This window comes from Neoarius graeffei, chromosome 12 (genome assembly GCF_027579695.1).
Source record: "Neoarius graeffei isolate fNeoGra1 chromosome 12, fNeoGra1.pri, whole genome shotgun sequence".
NCBI lineage: Eukaryota > Metazoa > Chordata > Actinopteri > Siluriformes > Ariidae > Neoarius > Neoarius graeffei.
The window spans coordinates 81,080,820-81,102,107 of record NC_083580.1 but is presented as its reverse complement, the minus strand read 5'-3'; the positions used below and the strand labels follow the sequence as shown (position 1 = coordinate 81,102,107).

Here is a 21,288-nt window from a genome sequence, read left to right as displayed (position 1 = left end):
CAAGGCAATGCAAAGCACCACCATCATCACAGCCAATTTAGACTAGTGTTATTTAAACATGTCTCAGGAACTGCCATTTCTCTCCTGAAGCACTCACTAATTCAGGATAAAGCCTTATCCCTGTAAAGTGCTGAGTCTCAAGTGCTTTCCTGTGATCTCTAATGTTTTGTCCATGTCACAATGGACTGAACTGGAAAAAAAAAAGTAGGGAACTAAAGGGAGTGTCAGAGAGTAGGTGTGTGTGATATAACGATTTAATCATCTCTACACAATGTTATGCTACAATGACATCCAGTGACGTTTACTCTAATACTATAATACTACTACATTATGTTCCCAGACCTGCCAACCTTTACACTTCAGAGTACACTAGTACGAGACATCGCTCAAAAATACGCTCAAGTCTTCTTTTTCTCCCTGATAACACAGAAAATGATCCAATCAACATATGAATCTGGACTGATTTGCGCAGGTGTTTCGAACTCTTAGATATTAACCAACGCCACCCGGAAGCCCCACCGCCTTCCTTCTATCTCACCTGCTCTCGCATCGTGGACTCACGGCGCTCTCGCAAGAAAGATTTTATTCACATTAATGAAATCAAAACAATCACTGTGTTCCACTTAGAGAGCAATGTTTTTTTTTTAATAGTTAACATCAGTTTACTGTATTTATTATTAGGGATGCCACCAAAACAATTTGGTTAAAAAATATTCAATAGTTTGACAGTGAAGTGTCAAATCTAACACTTCACAAATAATGCTAATGGTCATGATAATTATAAAGTGATAAAACGCACCTCCAATACTCTCCTTAAAGGAACAGTTCACCGTACTTCCATAATGAAATATGCTCTTATCTGAATTGAGACGAGCTGCTCCGTACCTCTCCGAGCTTTGCGCGACCTCCCAGTCAGTCAGACGCAGTCAGACGCGCTGTCACTCCTGTTAGCAATGTAGCTAGGCTCAGCATGGCCAATGGTATTTTTTGGGGCTGTAGTTAGATGCGACCAAACTCTTCCGCGTTTTTCCTGTTTACATGGGTTTATATGACCAGTGACATGAAACAAGTTCAGTTACACAAATTGAAACGTAGCGATTTTCTATGCTATGGAAAGTGTGCACTATAATGAGAGGCGTACTAACACCTTCTGCGCGCTTCGGCAGAGCATTGATACGGAGCTCAGATATCAATGCGCTGCCGAAGCGCGCAGAAGGTGTTAGTACGCCTGTCATTATAGTGCGCACTTTCCATAGCATAGAAAATCGCTACGTTTCAATTTGTGTAACTGAACTTGTTTCATATCACTGCTCATATAAACCTATGTAAACAGGAAAAACGCGGAAGAGTTTGGTCACATCTAACTACAGCCCCAAAAAATACCATTGGCCATGCTGAGCCTAGCTACATTGCTAACAGGAGTGACAGCGCGTTTGACTGCGTCTGACTGACTGGGAGGTCACGCAAAGCTCGGAGAGGTACGGAGCAGCTCGTCTCAATTCAGATAAGAGCATATTTCATTATGGAAGTACGGTGGACTGTTCCTTTAAAGCTGAAATGGTAGAAATGCTCATTTTCATGATTTTTTTAAAGGCCATCAGATCTGCACGATTAAATTATCATGATTTTTAAAAAAATCATCAGTAGGGTAAAATCAACATCACACTGCCAAGATTCAGAATTTAAAATTAAATGAATGAATAATCACCCACACTGGTAAATTGGATATAATTTGTTGCCGACTGACATAAATCTAAGAACTGGTTTTAAATAGGGCAGGAGTCAACACCACCTTCATCCCATCCAACTGCACTGGGTTGTATCTGTGCAGTTCTTTTCCACATTAGACATCCAGAAGGTTGGGAGAATATTTTGCCTTTTACTTAAAAAATTCATGAGCAGCTCAATCTTAAGTCGGAGCATGTGCTCTTTGATAAAACCGCACTGCTCTGGGCATCAGCTGCTGTTTACTACCTTCTTCTTCTTCTTTTTTTTGAGTGGACACTTTCAAGACACTCCGTCCTTCAAAACAGCTAGAGAGAAAACGATCTGAGTGGCTCTGGTAACGAGAGATGCTCATCTGAAACCGTGTCAGGAAGAGTTGTTGAGCGCATACATCCATCACGTTACACTCAAAAAGACAAGAATGGGGAAATGTTTTGATTTGACCAATTTTTTTTTAGCCTTTTTATTTTTTTTCCCACACATCCACTCTGTTGATCTGAGAAGGGAACTAAAAATATACATTTCCAGCACAAAAGCACACAGAAACACAATCAACAAGCCCTTCACTCTTCACCCGGGCTGCAGTGGCCCCAATAACTGCGGCAGAAAGCAATCGATGAGCTCAGTGCTTGCAAAGCAGGCCAGATAAATTACTTTACAAACAGACACAAATGGAATTTGTAAGCCAGGCGCGCGCGCACACACACACACACACACACACACACAAAGGGACCATACAGAAAGTTTATCCACGTAGGTTGTCTTGCTGTTCATAAACAGAAACGTGACGTTTTGAAATTGAAAATTCGAACAGGACGGCTGCACCTCTGTCCGATCAATACAGATTTATGAATAAATCTAAAGATCTGTTTGTTTGTTCAGGTGAATCAACCTCCTACGGATAAAAGATGACCTATAACACGCATGCATGTGTTTACAAGTCGCAAGATATGATGTATTTACTACAGGAACTGAACTACAGGAACACATTAGTCTGATTAGAAAGCTGTGTTCATGTGTGATGTGAATATGAATGCAGATACGATTAGGAGGTGCAGTCTTCATTTTTTCCCCCCAAGAAAGCTTCTGGTTGTGACTAAGAAGTGCATTAGGACTGGAATCCCATTTTCATACTTTATATAAAGCTCTCAGTTTGTGAAGATGACGTTCATTTACAAACAGGAAGCACATCATTCTTCTGTTTTTTTTTTTAATCTATTGAAGAAGCCTTTATTTGGCACATGTACGGTACACTCAAGCACGGCAAAATTCCTCCACTGTATTTAACCCATCTGAAGCAGTGAACACACAAATGCACACACAAGTGAGCAATGAGCACACACACATACCCAGAGCAATGGGCAGCTATGCTACAGCGCTTGGGGAGCAGTTAGGGGTTAGATGCCTTGCTCAAGGGCACTTCAGCCATGATACAGAGGGAGTGCTGCTCATTCACTCAACTCCCCTCACAGTTTTCCTGCCGATCCCAGGAATCAAACCGGTGACCCTTTGGCCCCAAGGCTGCTTCTCGAACCTTCAGGCCATGGCTGCCTTCATGGCTGTCAGTGTTTTCTGCAGCAGTGCAACCTAAACACTGCCTTACTGAACTCCAAAATAAAACCATATTTCTCCTCTGTTTGTGCACAAACTGGCCCAAAATTCATAAAATAAATATGCTTTTATTTATAGAGCCACAGGGCAGAATATCTCTGCTGGGGTCTCCAAAAATATTCATTTAAATAATGGTAAAATTATTAACATGTTCAGTTACTGTGTATGTTTTTCATCTTCATCTTTATTAATGGTGTAAAGACTCATTTTGACTCGTGGTAGCACTGTGTTTTGGCTGATACAGTAGCAAAACTTTCCACCCAACTTTTCTGGTCTTTCTGGAAAATGTAACAAATAAATCTGATAAAATGCTATTAAGTGACTTTTGCTGATCATAAAATATTGTTGTTTTGAAAGACAGTTCCCTGGCTTACTGCATTACATGAGTTAGACAGCTTTCCAGAAAATTCCATGGGGTGTTTGGTTGAGAGCGATCATGAACTTGAGTGATGTAGCTGAGGTTGAGGAACTGCAGAAGTTCAGGTGGTGAATAAAGCTTCCATTTTTGGTCTAGACCACGCCCGCTTAGAGTATAAATACAAATATTGTCAGCGTTACACTCCTCTGATTTACTGTAGCAAAAGGTTTTCTGTAATTCTGTGAGCATACATTTCCTCATACATTTTGCTTCCAAGACTAGTTTTTGGAATGTGAGTGTGAATGGTTGTGTGTCTCTGTGTGTCGCCCTGCGATGACCTGGTGACTTGTCCAGGGTGAACCCCGCCTCTCACCCACAGTCAGCTGGGATAGGCTCCAGCCCGCCCGCGACCCTGTACAGGATAAGCAGCTACAGATAATGGATGGATGGATGGATGGATGGCTACCTGTGCTAGAGCTGATGGTCTCCTTGCCTATGACGTGTCCCAGCAGGTCATACTGGTTGAGACGGGAGCCGTCTGGAGCCACGGAAACGGACTTATCGTCATCCGCTGTCCAGATGTAGACCACCTCATTGTTGGTGTAAGCATCTGATAGAGACAGAGGATGGTGAACATTTATTTATGTTTAAATAGAGTATTTCAATTCAGCAATTAAAATATGAGACACACAAACTAACAAAGTACTGCTATTGTGTAAATTTTTTTTTACTGCTTCTGAACAAGTTCCTTTATTTTTGCAACTATATGTCTTACTGGGTGGCGGCACGGTGGTGTAGTGTTTAGCGCTGTCGCCTCACAGCAAGAAGGTCCGGGTTCGAGCCCCGTGGCCGGCGAGGGCCTTTCTGTGCGGAGTTTGCATGTTCTCCCCGTGTCCGCGTGGGTTTCCTCCGGGTGCTCCGGTTTCCCCCACAGTCCAAAGACATGCAGGTTAGGTTAACTGGTGACTCTAAATTGAGCGTAGGTGTGAATGTGAGTGTGAATGGTTGTCTGTGTCTATGTGTCAGCCCTGTGATGACCTGGCGACTTGTCCAGGGTGAACCCCGCCTTTCGCCCGTAGTCAGCTGGGATAGGCTCCAGCTTGCCTGCGACCCTGTAGAACAGGATAAAGCGGCTACAGATAATGAGATGAGATGTCTTACTGGAGTTTCAAGTCCTGTTTTGTTCAATTGCAACCAGACAAATTCAAAATGAATATCTAAACATCTCATTGTCTCACTAAATTGTGTAGAATCGACTCCAAAGCTTTGGAGTCAACTCTTACTTTTCAACGCCTGGAATCAGTGAATCGACTCTTTTTGTGATTGACTTCAGTGAGAACTGAAAACAGGACGTTGATGTTGATGACTTGGCACAGAACATTTATTAAAATATACACCAATGAGACAAAACATTATAACCACCTGACTAATATCCGGCTGGTCCTCCAGCTCCGATCCACAGAGGCATGGTCTCTACAAGACCTCTGAAGGTGCCCTATGGTATCTGACACCAAGATGTTAGCTGCAGATCCTTTAAGTCCTGTAAGGTGTGGAGTGGAGTTACTGTGGATCGGACTTGTTCAAGCACATCACACAGATCGGACTGAGATCTGGGGAACTTGGAGGCCAGGGCAACATTCTTGAACTATTCGTCACATGCTACAAAGCCCCATATGGAGCAGGGTGCTATGCACTGTGTAACACATTGCTCCTGTAACACTCATTAAAATGTTCTGCGACTTGTCCCATAGTAGCCCTTCTGTTGGTTTTGGACCAGAAGGGAATGCCTTCGTTACTCCTATGCATCACTAAGCTTGGACGTCCAATATGCTGCCACTGGTTCATGAGTTGTTCCTACTCATACCACCGGTTGTCAGTACTCAACACTGCTGACCCAGAGTTGCTGTTCTGCCCAAATCGTCTGGCAGTAACAACATGGTACTTGTCACAGTTATTCGGGACTTCACGCCTGACTTCACACACAAGTTGTGTTTTGAAATGAGGAAACGTCTCATAGGCTAAATCACTGAATTGAGCACTGAATGAATAATTCAAGCACAGCACACAGGCGTTGATTTTAACCCGCATTTCAGACTGCAGTCAATCCAGCTGTCATAGAAACCGAAGTACTCATAGTATATACAGTGGTGCTTGAAAGTTTGTGAACCCTTTAGAATTTTCTATATTTCTGCATAAATATGACCTGAAACATCATCAGATTTTCACACAAATCCTAAAAGTAGATAAAGAGAACCCAGTTAAACAAATGAGACAAAATATTATACTTGGTCATTTATTTATTGAGGAAAATGATCCAATATTACAGATCTGTGAGCGGCAAAAGTATGTGAACCTTTGCTTTCAGTATCTGGTGTGACCCCCTTGTGCAGCAATAACTGCAACTAAACGTTTGCGGTAACTGTTGATCAGTCCTGCACACCGGCTTGGAGGAGTTTTAGCCCGTTCCTCCGTACAGAACAGCTTCAACTCTGGGATGTTGGCGGGTTTCCTCACATGAACTGCTCACTTCAGGTCCTTCCACAACATTTTGATTGGATTAAAGTCAGGACTTTGACTTGGCCATTCCAAAACATTAACTTTATTCTTCTTTAACCATTCTTTGGTAGAACGACTTGTGTGCTTAGGGTCGTTGTCTTGCTGCATGACCCACCTTCTCTTGAGATTCAGTTCATGGACAGATGTCCTGACATTTTCCTTTAGAATTCTCTGGTATAATTCAGAATTCATTGTTCCATCAATGATGGCAAGCCGTCCTGGCCCAGATGCAGCAAAACAGGCCCAAACCATGATACTACCGCCACCATGTTTCACAGATGGGATAAGGTTCTTATGCTGGAATGCAGTGTTTTCCTTTCTCCAAACATAACGTTTCTCATTTAAACCAAAGTGTTCTATTTTGGTCTCATCCGTCCACAAAACATTTTTCCAATAGCCTTCTGGCTTGTCCACGTGATCTTTAGCAAACTGCAGACGAGCAGCAATGTTCTTTTTGGAGAGCAGTGGCTTTCTCCTTGCAACCCTGACATACACACCACTGTTGTTCAGTGTTCTCCTGATGGTGGACTCATGAACATTAACACTAGCCAATGTGAGAGAGGCCTTCAGTTGCTTAGAAGTTACCCTGGGGTCCTTTATGACCTTGCCGACTATTACACACCTTGCTCTTGGAGTGATCTTTGTTGGTCGACCACACCTGGGGACGGTAACACTGGTCTTGAATTTCTTCCATTTGTACACAATCTGTCTGACTGTGGATTGGTGGAGTCCAAACTCTTTAGAGATGGTTTTGTAACCTTTTCCAGCCTGATGAGCATCAACAACGCTTTTTCTGAGGTCCTCAGAAATCTCCTTTGTTCGTGCCATAATACACTTGCACAAACATGTGTTGTGAAGATCAGACTTTGATAGATTCCTGTTCTTTAAATAAAACAGGGTGCCCACTCACACCTGATTGTCATCCCATTGATTGAAAACATCCGACTCTAATTTCACCTTCAAATCAACTGCTTATCCTAGAGGTTCACATACTTTTGCCACTCACAGATGTGTAATATTGGATCATTTTCCTCAATAAATAAATGACCAAGTATAATATTTTTGTCTCATTTGTTTAACTGGGTTTTCTTTATCTACTTTTAGGACTTGTGTGAAAATCTGAGGATGTTTTATGCCATATTTTTGCAGAAATATAGAAAATTCTAAAGGGTTCACAAACTTTCAAGCACCACTGTACATCAGTTTACGGTAACTACCTTTCAGATGGCTACACTACAGATCTGCTGAGAGTTCTGGACAGTGTAAAAATATTCAGCAGTGCTGCAAGCCTTGCGTTTTTGAAACGTGCACCAGGACATTTCATTTTGATCAGCTTAAATTTTGGACTATTAATTAAAGCATGCTTCGAGACAGGATCCCACTCGCAAACTTCATGCTATGTATGCGACTCCCTCTGCTGCTGCTGCTGTTGCCCAGTGTGCCAGAAGAGGTAGAGATTATAATGAATATTGAACAGAAATACTGTGAAACACATCAGGGAAGAAAAATTTGTCTCACCAGTATTTCGTATCGCGATATTCGAGGCAATGATATTCTGTCTCATGTCTAGAGATGATGTTAGTTAATGGTAGGAGAGGAGAGATAATAAATAAAATCAAGAGGCAGGTTCAACCAAGAACATTGCACTTTCAACGTTTCGCACATTGGCCACAAAAATTGATGGCAAATAGAAATACTGCTCACATGATAGCACATTATGTCATGAGGCCGAGAGTAGTGTAATGTAAAAAGAGCTTGCATACTTAAGAGGAATTTGGTTGAACGGTTTTCTCTGTTGTAATGTGCTCCGCTGTTTCCTTTCAAATTTCAGTCTTAATAAAGTGACATATCGCACCACAGTTTGCTTCATAACATGGGCCAACTAATCGATGAAACTGGTTGCAGACTATCTTTATAGTCAGACTTTTTTTTAATAAACAATCAATTATATTTTTATTGCTTGTTTTGATGACTCACAATTTTCATACTCATCAACAATTTACTGAGCCAATGTGTTCTGTAGATGGGGCGGGGTCATCCGGGAATAGCCCACACCCATCCAGATAAAATGTGTATTTTTTTTTGCAGCAATCCTTCCTTTTAAGAGAAAAAATTAACCCAAACCGTGCTTGTAAAATACTCCTTTGCCACATGTTTATATATTATACATATAAATCTACTGTATACATCTTAATTGTCATGCAGTGTGAGTGCTAACAATTACAGAGTGCTCTCTGCTCTATAATGCAAGCTTCGTCTTTGAATATAAATCGCTCAGAACCAATATCGATATCACAGTCACTAACCAAAGGGAGCAAGCGATATATATAAATATATATTTGTTATTTACCAGCTGGGAGGTCCGTATCGTGGAATACCGTGACCGAGGTCTTGAAAGTACTGAGCGAGGCCCTCTGGGCCAAGGTCAGTATTCAAGGCCGAGGTCACGGTATTTCACCATATGGAACGCCCTTAAGCTGGTAAATACTTTTTTTTTCTTTACCAAATTCTAACAGAAAACAAGAGCGCCCGAAAGGGAAAACCGAGCCGAGCCGCCATTTTGAATCCTCATTCACGGCTCTAATGCAAATGGCTTCCTCCTCGGTATACAAGTGCACTTCCATGGCAGGAAAAAAACTACATTTTGCCACCTATGTAGTCCCCTATTTATACAAATAGGAGTCATTCAGGATTCAGCCATGTTTTTGCTCGGCGTTAGCAAGTTACAGGTTTTTAGCTTTCTCCTGAAATATTTTCTTTTATTTCTTCCTCCTCAGGGTCGTAAAACTCGCTTTCGCTGTGAACACTGTCGTTATCGCTGTCCATGCTGTAAAATTAATGCTATTCTCCTGAGAAATGCAAAAATAAATGTTAACAAAAATTGCTCCTATGTTTGTTGTTGTTGTGAACGAGCAAGTCGCCAGAGGTCCGTAACTGGGGTCTGTACCATAGGATACGGACCCACTCGCCAGCCAATCAGAGCGCAGGATTTGATGGAAACCGGGCCAGGAAAAAAATTAATTAATTTATTGTTACATTATGCTAAATCCAAGGTATATAAAGCAGTAACTGCAAAAAAAAAAAGGGATTTGGAATAGAAACCAAATTCACAGAGGATTTGCTAATGAAATTTTAATGTCCAGAGAGAAAAGATATTATTTTATTCAGTTCGAAAGCCAATAATCAAAGGCTCAACACATAAAATTTAATGCCTTTTCATCTATAATGAATTGTAACTGGCAATGAAGTGGATTGTTCAGACTTCTGATATAGAGTTTGCAGCAGGCAGCGAGCACAGAGAGGTTTATTTACAGTCAGTTCAGCTTATGGGGAGTGAAAAGGGCAAAAGTGTCGCCTTCTTTCAGCAAACGGAATGAGGACAACCTTAAATGTAGTTACTTAATTTAAACCCAGAACACCAACAGAGAAAGCAAACAGAAGGAAAAATATAAACTCCATTTTGAATATAATCACTCCATGGTGACATAAAAACACAAACTCTCGAACAGAACAACAACAAAAAAGGATGTATTTTCTTTTCAGTCGTTCTCACCCATGTTTAACAATGTTGAAAGCAATTCTATCTATTCAGTCATTCATGCAATTATCTAGTCAGCCAATCATGTAGCAGGAGGTTCTTGAGTAGGAGGATCCTGTTCTTGCCTGACAGGAGAAGAACCCTGTGTGGTTTCAGCTCATCCATCTCAAGGTTGTACTTTGAGATGCTTTTCTGCTCACCATGGTTGTAAAGAGTAGTTATTGAACTAGTCTGGCCATGCTCCATCTTCATCTGACTGTCCTCATCAATAAGGTGCTTTTATATATTTTTTGTTCTTTTGCATCTTTATGAGTGTGAGAACAGCTGACCTGAGCACTCATAGCAGTATCGATGAGTCTGAACATTACAAATGAGCATAACATGCTGTGAATTGGCGGCACAGTGGTGTAGTGGTTAGCGCTGTCGCCTCACAGCAAGAAGGTCCGGGTTCGAGCCCCGTGGCCGGCGAGGGCCTTTCTGTGCGGAGTGTGCATGTTCTCCCCGTGTCCGCGTGGGTTTCCTCCGGGTGCTCCGGTTTCCCCCACAGTCCAAAGACATGCAGGTTAGGTTAACTGGTGACTCTAAATTGAGCGTAGGTGTGAATGTGAGTGTGAATGGTTGTCTGTGTCTATGTGTCAGCCCTGTGATGACCTGGTGACTTGTCCAGGGTGAACCCCGCCTTTCGCCCGTAGTCAGCTGGGATAGGATCCAGCTCGCCTGTGACTTCAGCATACGCTGCTCACTCACAACATCAGCAGTATATAAAATATCACTTTACTACTCAAACATTTGGCTCGATCAACATAGACATGTTAGTTGTTTAAACCTAGAACTGATTGTGCAGTTCACAGTTTTGGAAATAAAAACATCATGAACTCATGATCACTATTGCTCACTGCTGCTAACAAAACACAGGCTTTCATGGTTTTTCCCATCGACTGTTCTATTGTCTCTAAAAAGTCAAGCCACCAAAGGTCTAGCCCCACTGCTGGCTGGTTGTAGTACAATTTCTAGCCCTGCCCATCCCCACGTGTTTCAGTGACAGCCTTTTTCCCCCCTCCATGTCACTTTTCTTATCTAAATTGTCTTTCTATCTGCCGTGTCTAATTCAAACAGTTAGTTTTCCCTTCACTGATATGCAAATTTTTTATTTTCCTCCAGAAATTAGTTTTTAAAACATTATGGTACTATATTGTAAGAAGGCATGGATACGTTTAGGAATGACGTGATCGACAGCCTTGGCCCGGAAGAGACCGGCTATAGCCATCCAGCTAAATGAACCACAGAACTTACCATTATATTACATTAATGGCATTTAGCAGATGCTCTTATTCAGAGCAATGTACAACATACCCAGAGCAACCTGGGGAGCAATTAGAATTAGCAATTAAAATTAGCTCATATTTTAAGTCGTTCAAATTCTGTAAAGCTGCTTTGCGACAATGTTTATTGTTAAAAGTGCTATACAAATAAACTTGACTTGACAATTAGGGTTTAGGTGCCTTGCCATTCTTGCTGGTCCAGGGAATTGAACCAGCAACCTATATATACCTACTTATATGAACTTTTCTGTACACTATACACTAATACCAACTGTTAGGCATTTCTATTAAAAACATTTGAAACAAACATTGAGAGATTTCGCAGGAAAAGGCTACCTAGCCATATAGCTACTTTGATAGCTACCGTATATTATTTCAGTATTAACGATATCCAGCAACCAGCTATTGGAATTTGCACAAAAGCCACTTGTTCATCACACTACCAATTACCATAGGATGATTTTATGAGTAGACTACTTAGGCCCTGTCCACATGGCAACAGATTCAGGTGAATCTGATAAAATTGTTTATCGTTTTGGCCTGGCGTCCACACAGCACCGGCGTTTTGGGTGCCCCAAAACGAAATCTTTTGAGAACGGGTTCCAGAGTGAAAAAATCTGGCAACGGCGCCGTTGCGAAGTCGTCTGGATGAGTAGAACGGATTTGTTTACGATGACGTCACAACCACATGACTAGAACAAGCAGCACTCTCGTGCGCATCATTCGTAACAACAGAAATTGAAATTGCTTACACATTAACCTGACTGACCTGCCAGACAGACAATTTACACCTGCTTTGATGAACAGAAAGTACAGCCTTCCACACAAAGCAGCAGTTACCTGACTATAATGGAGGCAGAGGGGAAAAGGGTCAGAAGACCCTCAACAGACTGTTTTGTATGAACCACTGCATTGCATTCACTTTTGTATACAGTTTTTCTTTTAAATGAACAAGTAACTGAACCATTTCTTGAATTTCTTTTTTTTATTGGATAAGACTGCTTTTCAAAATGTTCACACACAATATAAAAAGTTATATAAATTATATAAAAATGCTTTTCAAAATGTTCTCGCACAATAAGAAAATTAAGTTATATAAAACTATGCACACTAATAAAACTAATTTGTGCACACAGAAGGCACGATTTCCTCGCGTAGTCGCAGCCATCTTCTTGTTGTTGTGTGTTTGTTCCTGTGAGTGCTTCACGCAGGGTAGAAGAAGGGGTTTATGCGTGTAACAGATGTGGCGTTGTGTTGTTCACCAGTCTTTTTATTCTGAAGAAATGAGACACAAATACACTGCTGAGGACGGGCTGCAAACGTCCAGTGGCATTGGCGCTTACATTTCCAAAACGAACTGAAAGAGGCCAGCGCCTCGTTGCCATAACTACCTGCGCTCTTAAAGGGCCAGCGCAGAATTTCCCCACCACTACACACAATGGCAAGTGGAAAAAAATAAACCCGTTACATGCGCATGCGTCCTACTTCTTCTTCTATTGTTCTGGTGTCTCCGATGGGACCGTCTTACAGCGCACGTAGAGGTGTGGCATGTGTATTGCATCGTTTTCAGCAAGCGTTGCGTTGCCATATGTACCTGATATTTTACTGATCCATTGCCCATGTGGACGCGATATTTTTTTACCCGCTAAAAAAAAAATCTCGTTGCCGTTGTCGTGTGGATGTAGCCTTAGTTTACAGTGTACTCAGACTAGCTAGATGTCCCAAATAACGAGGTATTAACTTAATGGTGATGAATGGGTAATGATAGTCACATAAATGTCAACAAATTTCCAGTTCAAGCATCGATGTTAATGAACCATCTCCAGCTGAAACTATTTAAAGCTCATAGGCAACGGTTTTCAATTTATGCACATTTGAAACTTTATATGTTAAAAAACCCTCTGTAATTTTCTTCTGGTCCCAAGAAGTATTGTTGATAAGTAATAATTAAAATAAGTTAGTGTGGATCGCGGCGAATTTCTGTTCGGTGATTTTCGTGACCGCTCGGCGCGTGACGTCATTCAAGACAAACAAACCGCTTGAGTTGAGTCCACTTCCGTTTACTTACATTGCTGTTCGGCTTGAGTGCAGACGTGCGTTTGGGAATTTCCAAAGAAAAACCCCCATGCCTTACTGTTGTGCAGTGAACTGTAACAACGGGACCTGTTCAGGAAGAAGTTTTTACCTTTTTCCAAGAGAGGAGAAGAGGCGGAGAGAGTGCATTGGCTTTTTCCGGAAGAAAGAGAAGAGGCAGAGCGAGAGGATTGGTTTTTTTCCAAAAAAGGAGAAGAGGCGGAGTGAGTGGGTTGGCTTTTTCCGAAAAAGGAGAAGAGGCGGGGAGAGTGCATTGCCTTTTTCCAAGAGAGGAGAAGAGGCGGAGAGAGTGGGTTGTGCGTGTGAAGCCAGAGGGTTGTTTTTTTCCGGAAGAGGAGACGAGGCGGAGAGAGTGGATTGTGCGCGTGAAACAAAATCAAGCAGTCAGAGAAGAAACGGCGCAGCAACGCTCAAGCAAAAAGGAGAAGATTGGAGGTAAACATTTTTACTTTTGCTTGCAAGTGATAAGTCAAGAATCCTGAGGGATCCTGTACAATCATTGTGGAAATGAGACAAAGGGATATTTCCTCGCTTAGAGTCGGCTATAAATAGTATAATGCCGCGGATGGCAGGCTAATGTGGCCTACTGGCACACTGTCCAGTAATCGTTCCCTATATCCACTAGGGAGGGCGGTTTAATTATTCTTCAAAAGGGCTCTTACTTAGTATTACGATGGAAGTAGGAATTTAATCATAATTACCAGGATAAATCGTTTGGGCGCGAGTCTTGTTGAGGTCCGGGGTCACCGCGATCAGAGTCGGCCGAATCACTGTTCGATTCCGAGGCCGCGCAGTCAAACCAGTGAGCCATGGCCATAGGTTCATACATATACGGTTTCACCTCTCGATATTCAATTTGGAGAGTTCTTACTTCAAAATCGCTATCGCTTTCAGACATTTTACACAACCTCTCACGACCAAAGTCCGTACACGTGTGTTTGGTTCGCAAGTAAACACAGAGCTGCTCCCGGTCTGTTTGGCTTAAATAATGTCACGATGACGGCCCCCTGGCGGTGAAAGTGCGCATAAGTGAGATGTAAACAAACCTTCGAAAATTGGGCAAAACAGTATATTTTAACAGTTTTATTCAATTTTAGGGTGCAAATTAGACACCAGGAAGATTGTATTCGCTTTTTGGGTCGTTCTTCTAGAAAATAAAATTGATATTCTACGTTTCACCTCCAACCATTGCCTATGACCTTTAAGCTCTCTGGATAGTTGTAATAAAGACAATTAGAGAATGTGACTGTATTAATTTGGGGGCAGGGCTACCAAAAGAGTGGGTGTACCTAACTTTGAATCTCGTCTTGACTCTGGTTCCAAATTTGACAACATGGCAGAGGTATTTTGGCTTCGTTTCTATAGAGGCAATGAAGCCACGCCATCTACGTATGTTTTCTACAGTCGATGGTTTCCCCACACTTTGTAGCTCAGCCAAGCTCAAAAATGATGTAACTCTGGGTAAGTTTAATGCAGCATAAGTACAGTAGATTTCAGTCTTTATATAGACCAGTACCAAAACCCATGTCCTCGTATCGCTAAATCTTACTTGCCTTCAGTCTTTAACGTAGAAGTGATTAGCATTAGTCTCTTCAAGACGTCTCTTCCTTTTTGTTTCCGTTTTCCCTCTTTCTTTGGGAAACCATTTTGTTTAAAGTAAATCTTTCTCCATCATCTCACTTATTTTATAAAATAAAAATGGAAGGATTTTCTACGTCCTCATTATCGTTGGGGTAATGTGCTTCATTTAAACCAGAAATAAATCACCCGGTTCTTCTGCTTTTCTGAGTTTCATGATCCAAAGTTCAAAGTGTATTTAAAAAAAAGTATCTTGTGATTGCCGAGCACAGTTTGACAGGCAGCGCGAGCTAAAATGGAAGTAGGCAGTGATTAGGGAATGAGGCGAATGAGAGGGTACATGCAGCAGGAGGAGGCAAGAGGGAGCACGCTCATAATTGTCAACTGCTAACAAAAGCCACTAATTACTCACTGATCGTACAGCATCGGTTGCATAAAAGAGCCGATTGTTCACCATCTATTCAGGCTGATTTCTGATGATATGGAGAAGGATCAAATGAGATGCCCCTCTGTGCTGAGCCCTTCGTAACGAGGGCCGCTGGCTGGAAGGAGGAAGGTGCAGCTGAATATGCAGGAGTGGAAGCCTTTTGTTTTATCGCCCGCGGGGATGTTTTATTCATGGTGACATGACTGCCATATCACCGTGATCTCCAGCGCCTGTGGCTACATTCTTGATTTAAACTAAAAAAGTTAGAAAATGATCAGATTTACAGTCCCTGGTTGTCCTGAAGTTGGGTGAGTGCTTTAACTGTTATGCTGACATAACGACTCAACTGACATTTGAGATGTACATTTTGAAGCTTTGAAGCTTTTCATTGAGCCAATACTTATACTGGGTATGACCCCAAACCCCTTCATCTCAGAACAGCCTAAATTCTTTGTGACATGGATTCCACAAAGTGTTGAAAGTTTTCCTTTGGTCCATGTTCACATGATTACATCACATAACTGCTGCAGATTTGTGAGCTGGACGTTCATCTCCTGTTCTACCACATCCCATCAGATTCAGATGTGGTGACTGAGGAGGCCACTGAAGTCCCCTGAACTCATTGTCATGTTCATGGAACCAGTTTGAGAACAATCTGTGACGTTCTCATACAGGAAGTAGCGGTTATAAAATGGCAAAATGGAAACATTCGCCATATCAATACACCAACACAAGCCTGAACTTTTTACACAAGGTAAGGTTGATTCCATGGTGCAAAATTCTGTCCACGGAGCAGAAATCAAGATTCGGTAGACGAAATCAGACCAGGTGATGTTTATCTGATCTTCATCTGTCCAGTTTGGGTGATTCCATGCCCACTGTTGCCTCAGATTTCTGTTCTTGGCCAACAGGGACGGGACCCAATGTGGTGTCGATGTGTTGAGATGCTTTTCTGCTCACCATGACTGTAAAGAGTGGCTATTTGAGTTAACATAGACTTCCTGTCAGCTCAAAGCAGTCAGGAGGTTCTCATCTGCCTGCAGAACTGATGCTTTCTGAATGTTTTGTTGTTGTTTTTGGCACCATTCTGTGTAACCTCTAGAGACTGTTGTGTGTTAAATCCAGGGAGGTCAGCAGTTTCTGACATACTCAAACCAGCCGGTCTGACACTAACAACCACGTTATGATCAAAGAAATGAACTGAAGCCATATGAATTCGAAGTGGGCTGGATCTCTATTTTTGTGCACATCATGTCTTAGACAATTTTACCAAGATCTGCAATAGTTACATTACAGAACTGTAAGATACCTTATCAATCCACCACATTAGCTGTAGTTTAGCTTAGCTTTGCTTATACTAAGGGCAAAACTGAGCACTAGTCTGGCCCTCTAAGACGGCTAATCATCTTTGTAATAAGGACAATGTTTCTGAATCAGCTGTGCCATCTAAGTGTATAAAGACAGAGCAGTACGAGCAGCTGGAGGCGGTGAACTTCATCCGAGCTGCTTTATGAATACCAATCACAATGACGGAGGGTTAAAAAAAACAAAAAACAAACACCACTTACAGCTTCCAAACTTGAGTGGGCAAGCGTGAGCATCCATGGGAAAATCTTCCAGATGCATGGGGCACTCAGCGTGAATAGTTAATCTGCAGGTAAGAGAGATAACGACCGTAAGACAGAATTATGTGTCCGCAGTTATAAACAAGTTAAATATAAAGAAATAAATGCTTTCAGTTCCGCATCAAATGTAATCTGAGCCCAAATCTGTCATGGTGATGAAATATAAAAACACTTTTTTCCCCCTTATGTGAAACTTGTATTCAAAAGTTTTAAGAAATAATCTGCAGTGAGCTATTTACTCTCCTTCAGTTACACTTCCACATATTGACATGTCTCAGTGAATAAAAACAAAACAAAGGATATTTGCAGGCAGAATATCTAAGATCATGCACATTTTGTTTTGCAACAATTTCATGCAAAATTTACTTTAAAACATTTCCATATTCTTTGGAATGTTTATTATTACTTAAAATTGTATATGACTTCACTTTTTGTCCCTAAATATTACTTATAGTAAAACAAAAATATTTTGTTTAAAACAGTTCTATTTTTAATATATTATGATGCTTAGAACTGTTGCATGATGCAGCTAAAAAAGTTTCAGAGGTAAAAAAAAAAAAATCAGCCAAACAAAAAAACCCTACATTTAAAAAAAAAAAAGTTAAAGATAGACGGCCTTTCAGATTTTTCAAGTGTAGGTCATAAAAAGAATTTTCCCCGACACCCAATTATTTTTGCTTAATGGACCGAAAGCTACTGAATTTGAATCACAGTCTTCCAGTTTTATTAGGTTTTTTCTTTTTTTAATAGAACAATTAATGAATTTCAGGCCACGTGTCCCTAAATTCTCTGCTATTTTTTCCTGCTTCACCATGACCCAATTCAAGATACTACGTCATGCATCACGTGGTGGGCTTTTCCCGTTCACGCAAGGCATTGTGGGATACAAATTTGAAACAGGAGAGAAAAATGGAGGACGTGAGTGTGCGAATGAAACATGAAAGAGTGACTACAGTAACGGAAAGCGAGAAGAAAAGACGTTATGTTATATACGAAGGAAAGGAAACGCAGGACCAAACTAATAAATATCGGCGCTCAGCGAGCACCTCAGTGTGATCAGCTGTTCGTTTAGCGACAGAATGATGGAACTGTCAGTGCATGCTCAAAGGTTAACCTGTAGATGGCAGTAATGCAACACTGTGGATGCCAGCTGCCGTAAAACCCAAAAGAAGAAGAAGAAGGTAAACCTGCGCATGCGCACACGGACTTCCTCTGTCTGCTTGACTGCGCCAAGCGAGCGATTTCATGCACATTATTTGCTTTAATCCCCTCAAATTAAATAACTTCCCAGCCACAGAATGGCCTGATATTTTGTGAGATATTACAGAAATAAACAGATATCACAATCACCACATTTCAGACGGAACTAAATTTCACTGATTTTATGAAATCGAAAGGCCGTCTAGCTTTAAGGTGTTAATTTGAGTCATATTTATTGTTGAATTTTGTGCAGAAAGTTCCTCAAAATACCACAGAGACGCTGCATTGAGAGCAAACAGTCTAGAGATGAAAAGATATCAAGGTAATAATTAATTGTTATGTTAATCACTTGGATGATTTGTGTCTTGTTAATAAACTGTATATATATATATATATATATATATATATATATATATATATATATATATATATATATATACACACACACACACATACACACACAACCCTGATTCCAAAAAAGTTGGGACAAAGTACAAATTGTAAATAAAAACGGAATGCAATAATTTACAAATCTCAAAAACTGATATTGTATTCACAATAGAACATAGACAACATATCAAATGTCGAAAGTGAGACATTTTGAAATTTCATGCCAAATATTGGCTCATTTGAAATTTCATGACAGCAACACATCTCAAAAAAGTTGGGACAGGGGAAATAAGAGGCTGGAAAAGTTAAAGGTACAAAAAAGGAACAGCTGGAGGACCAAACTGCAACTCATTAGGTCAATTGGCAATAGGTCATTAACATGACTGGGTATAAAAAGAGCATCTTGGAGTGGCAGCGGCTCTCAGAAGTAAAGATGGGAAGAGGATCACCAATCCCCCTAATTCTGCGCCCACAAATAGTGGAGCAATATCAGAAAGGAGTTCGACAGTGTAAAATTACAAAGAGTTTGAACATATCATCATCTACAGTGCATAATATCATCAAAAGATTCAGAGAATCTGGAAGAATCTCTGTGCGTAAGGGTCAAGGCCGGAAAACCATACTGGGTGCCCGTGATCTTCGGGCCCTTAGACGGCACTGCATCACATACAGGCATGCTTCTGTATTGGAAATCACAAAATGGGCTCAGGAATATTTCCAGAGAACATTATCTGTGAACACAATTCACCGTGCCATCCGCCGTTGCCAGCTAAAACTCTATAGTTCAAAGAAGAAGCCGTATCTAAACACGATCCAGAAGCACAGACGTCTTCTCTGGGCCAAGGCTCATTTAAAATGGACTGTGGCAAAGTGGAAAACTGTTCTGTGGTCAGACGAATCAAAATTTGAAGTTCTTTAGGGAAATCAGGGACGCCGTGTCATTCGGACTAAAGAGGAGAAGGACGACCCGAGTTGTTATCAGCGCTCAGTTCAGAAGCCTGCATCTCTGATGGTATGGGGTTGCATTAGTGCGTGTGGCATGGGCAGCTTACACATCTGGAAAGACACTATCAATGCTGAAAGGTATATCCAGGTTCTAGAGCAACATATGCTCCCGTCCAGACGACGTCTCTTTCAGAGAAGACCTTGCATTTTCCAACATGACAATGCCAAACCACATACTGCATCAATTACAGCATCATGGCTGTGTAGAAGAAGGGTCCGGGTACTGAACTGGCCAGCCTGCAGTCCAGATCTTTCACCCATAGAAAACATTTGGCGCATCATAAAACGCAAGATACGACAAAAAAAGACCTAAGACAGTTGAGCAACTAGAATCCTACATTAGACAAGAATGGGTTAACATTCCTATCCCTAAACTTGAGCAACTTGTCTCCTCAGTCCCCAGACGTTTACAGACTGTTGTAAAGAGAAAAGGGGATGTCTCACAGTGGGAAACATGGCCTTGTCCCAACTTTTTTGAGATGTGTTGTTGTCATGAAATTTAAAATCACCTAATTTTTCTCTTTAAATGATACATTTTCTCAGTTTAAACATTTGATATGTCATCTATGTTCTATTCTGAATAAAATATGGAATTTTGAAACTTCCACATCATTGCATTCCGTTTTTATTTACAATTTGTACTTTGTCCCAACTTTTTTGGAATCGGGGTTGTATACATATATATATATATATATATATATATATATATTTTTTTTTTTTTTTTTTTTTTTTAAACCTTCTTAACTTGACAGCATGAACGTATTCCTACTTACTAATCCCTTAAATTTGTAAAAAGTTTCACAATCTTTTTTTGAAGCTCCAGACACCCTGGAGCGTGAAAGCAAAAGATTGAGAAACAACTCGAGTGTATGAATTTTAGAAGTGTACTGCAAATTTAAACACTGTCATGTTTTATTTTGCTTAAATCGTATATCTGTGGCAGCTCGCAGCTCCGCATTTTAACACGGAGAGACTGAAATCGTCCAATATTTTCAGCACAATTTTTAACGAAGGTACAAAAAGATAATTGTGCATTTCGAAGCCTTGCATTGTGCGCTTAACACACTGACAATTCAAGGGCAGTCAAAGGTAAAATGTAATCGAGCCCAAAACTGGAGGGTGGAAAGTGTAAAAGTGTCAGAGTGAATGACTCAGCTATTCTTCTCTTCAGCAGAACATCATACACTTTACACCAGGCAAGCTAACACTTCACTGCTGCGGTGTTGTTGATAAGGTGAAACTAGCTATAAATAGCTCCTCTGAGTTCCTAATTAGCAAGTGGAACAGCTTTATTCTCAGAGGTGAATCAAAGTCATATTACTGCTTTATGACTGGAGGGGAACAGTAACTTGTTTCTCATTTCCGAGCTGCTAAGTGTTTGAAAGTGAAAAAACTATGCGGGTTGTTGTTTTTTTTGAGCATTTTTAACATGTCCTAAAATCTTAAAGACAACATTGCTATTATCCTGATGCTTTAGATAATATACAGCTCTGGAAATGATAGACTGATGTGGGGTTTATCCTGCAGTGACTTTCGACATGCTGGTTTATGCATAGGAATAACGCAGACTTAATTTTTTCAGCACACTGTTCAGCATCTGCATGTGTGCAAATATGACATATGTTAGGGATTAGTGATGTGTATCTCCATCACTGAGGCTGATGTGATATGCATCTCGATGCATTACCAATGATGATCTGATACATTAAAGATACATAAGCAGCAAGTCCTAATGCGATACGATTCAAAACTATTGCGATGCACTGCCATTTGACAGGATTTGATTGAACATGATATGTGATGCTAATAGATATGATGCTATGCAATTCAATATGGTAGCTCTTCCTCCTCCATGATAA

The 21,288-nt window shown here is 40.9% G+C and overlaps 1 protein-coding gene across 2 annotated transcripts in view; it reads right to left on the bottom strand.

Annotated features, from left to right (window-relative positions):
• LOC132895710 (gamma-aminobutyric acid receptor subunit alpha-3-like) overlaps window positions 1-21,288 on the bottom strand; it is a 176,020-nt gene that overhangs the window by 33,595 nt on the left and 121,137 nt on the right. For both annotated transcript variants that reach the window (XM_060936525.1, XM_060936526.1), the window contains exons 5-6: window positions 16,778-16,860; window positions 4,161-4,304 (exon numbers count right to left, since the gene is read on the bottom strand). In XM_060936525.1, the coding sequence (XP_060792508.1) occupies window positions 4,161-4,304; window positions 16,778-16,860 (227 nt within the window). The remainder of the gene's footprint in view (window positions 1-4,160; window positions 4,305-16,777; window positions 16,861-21,288) is intronic.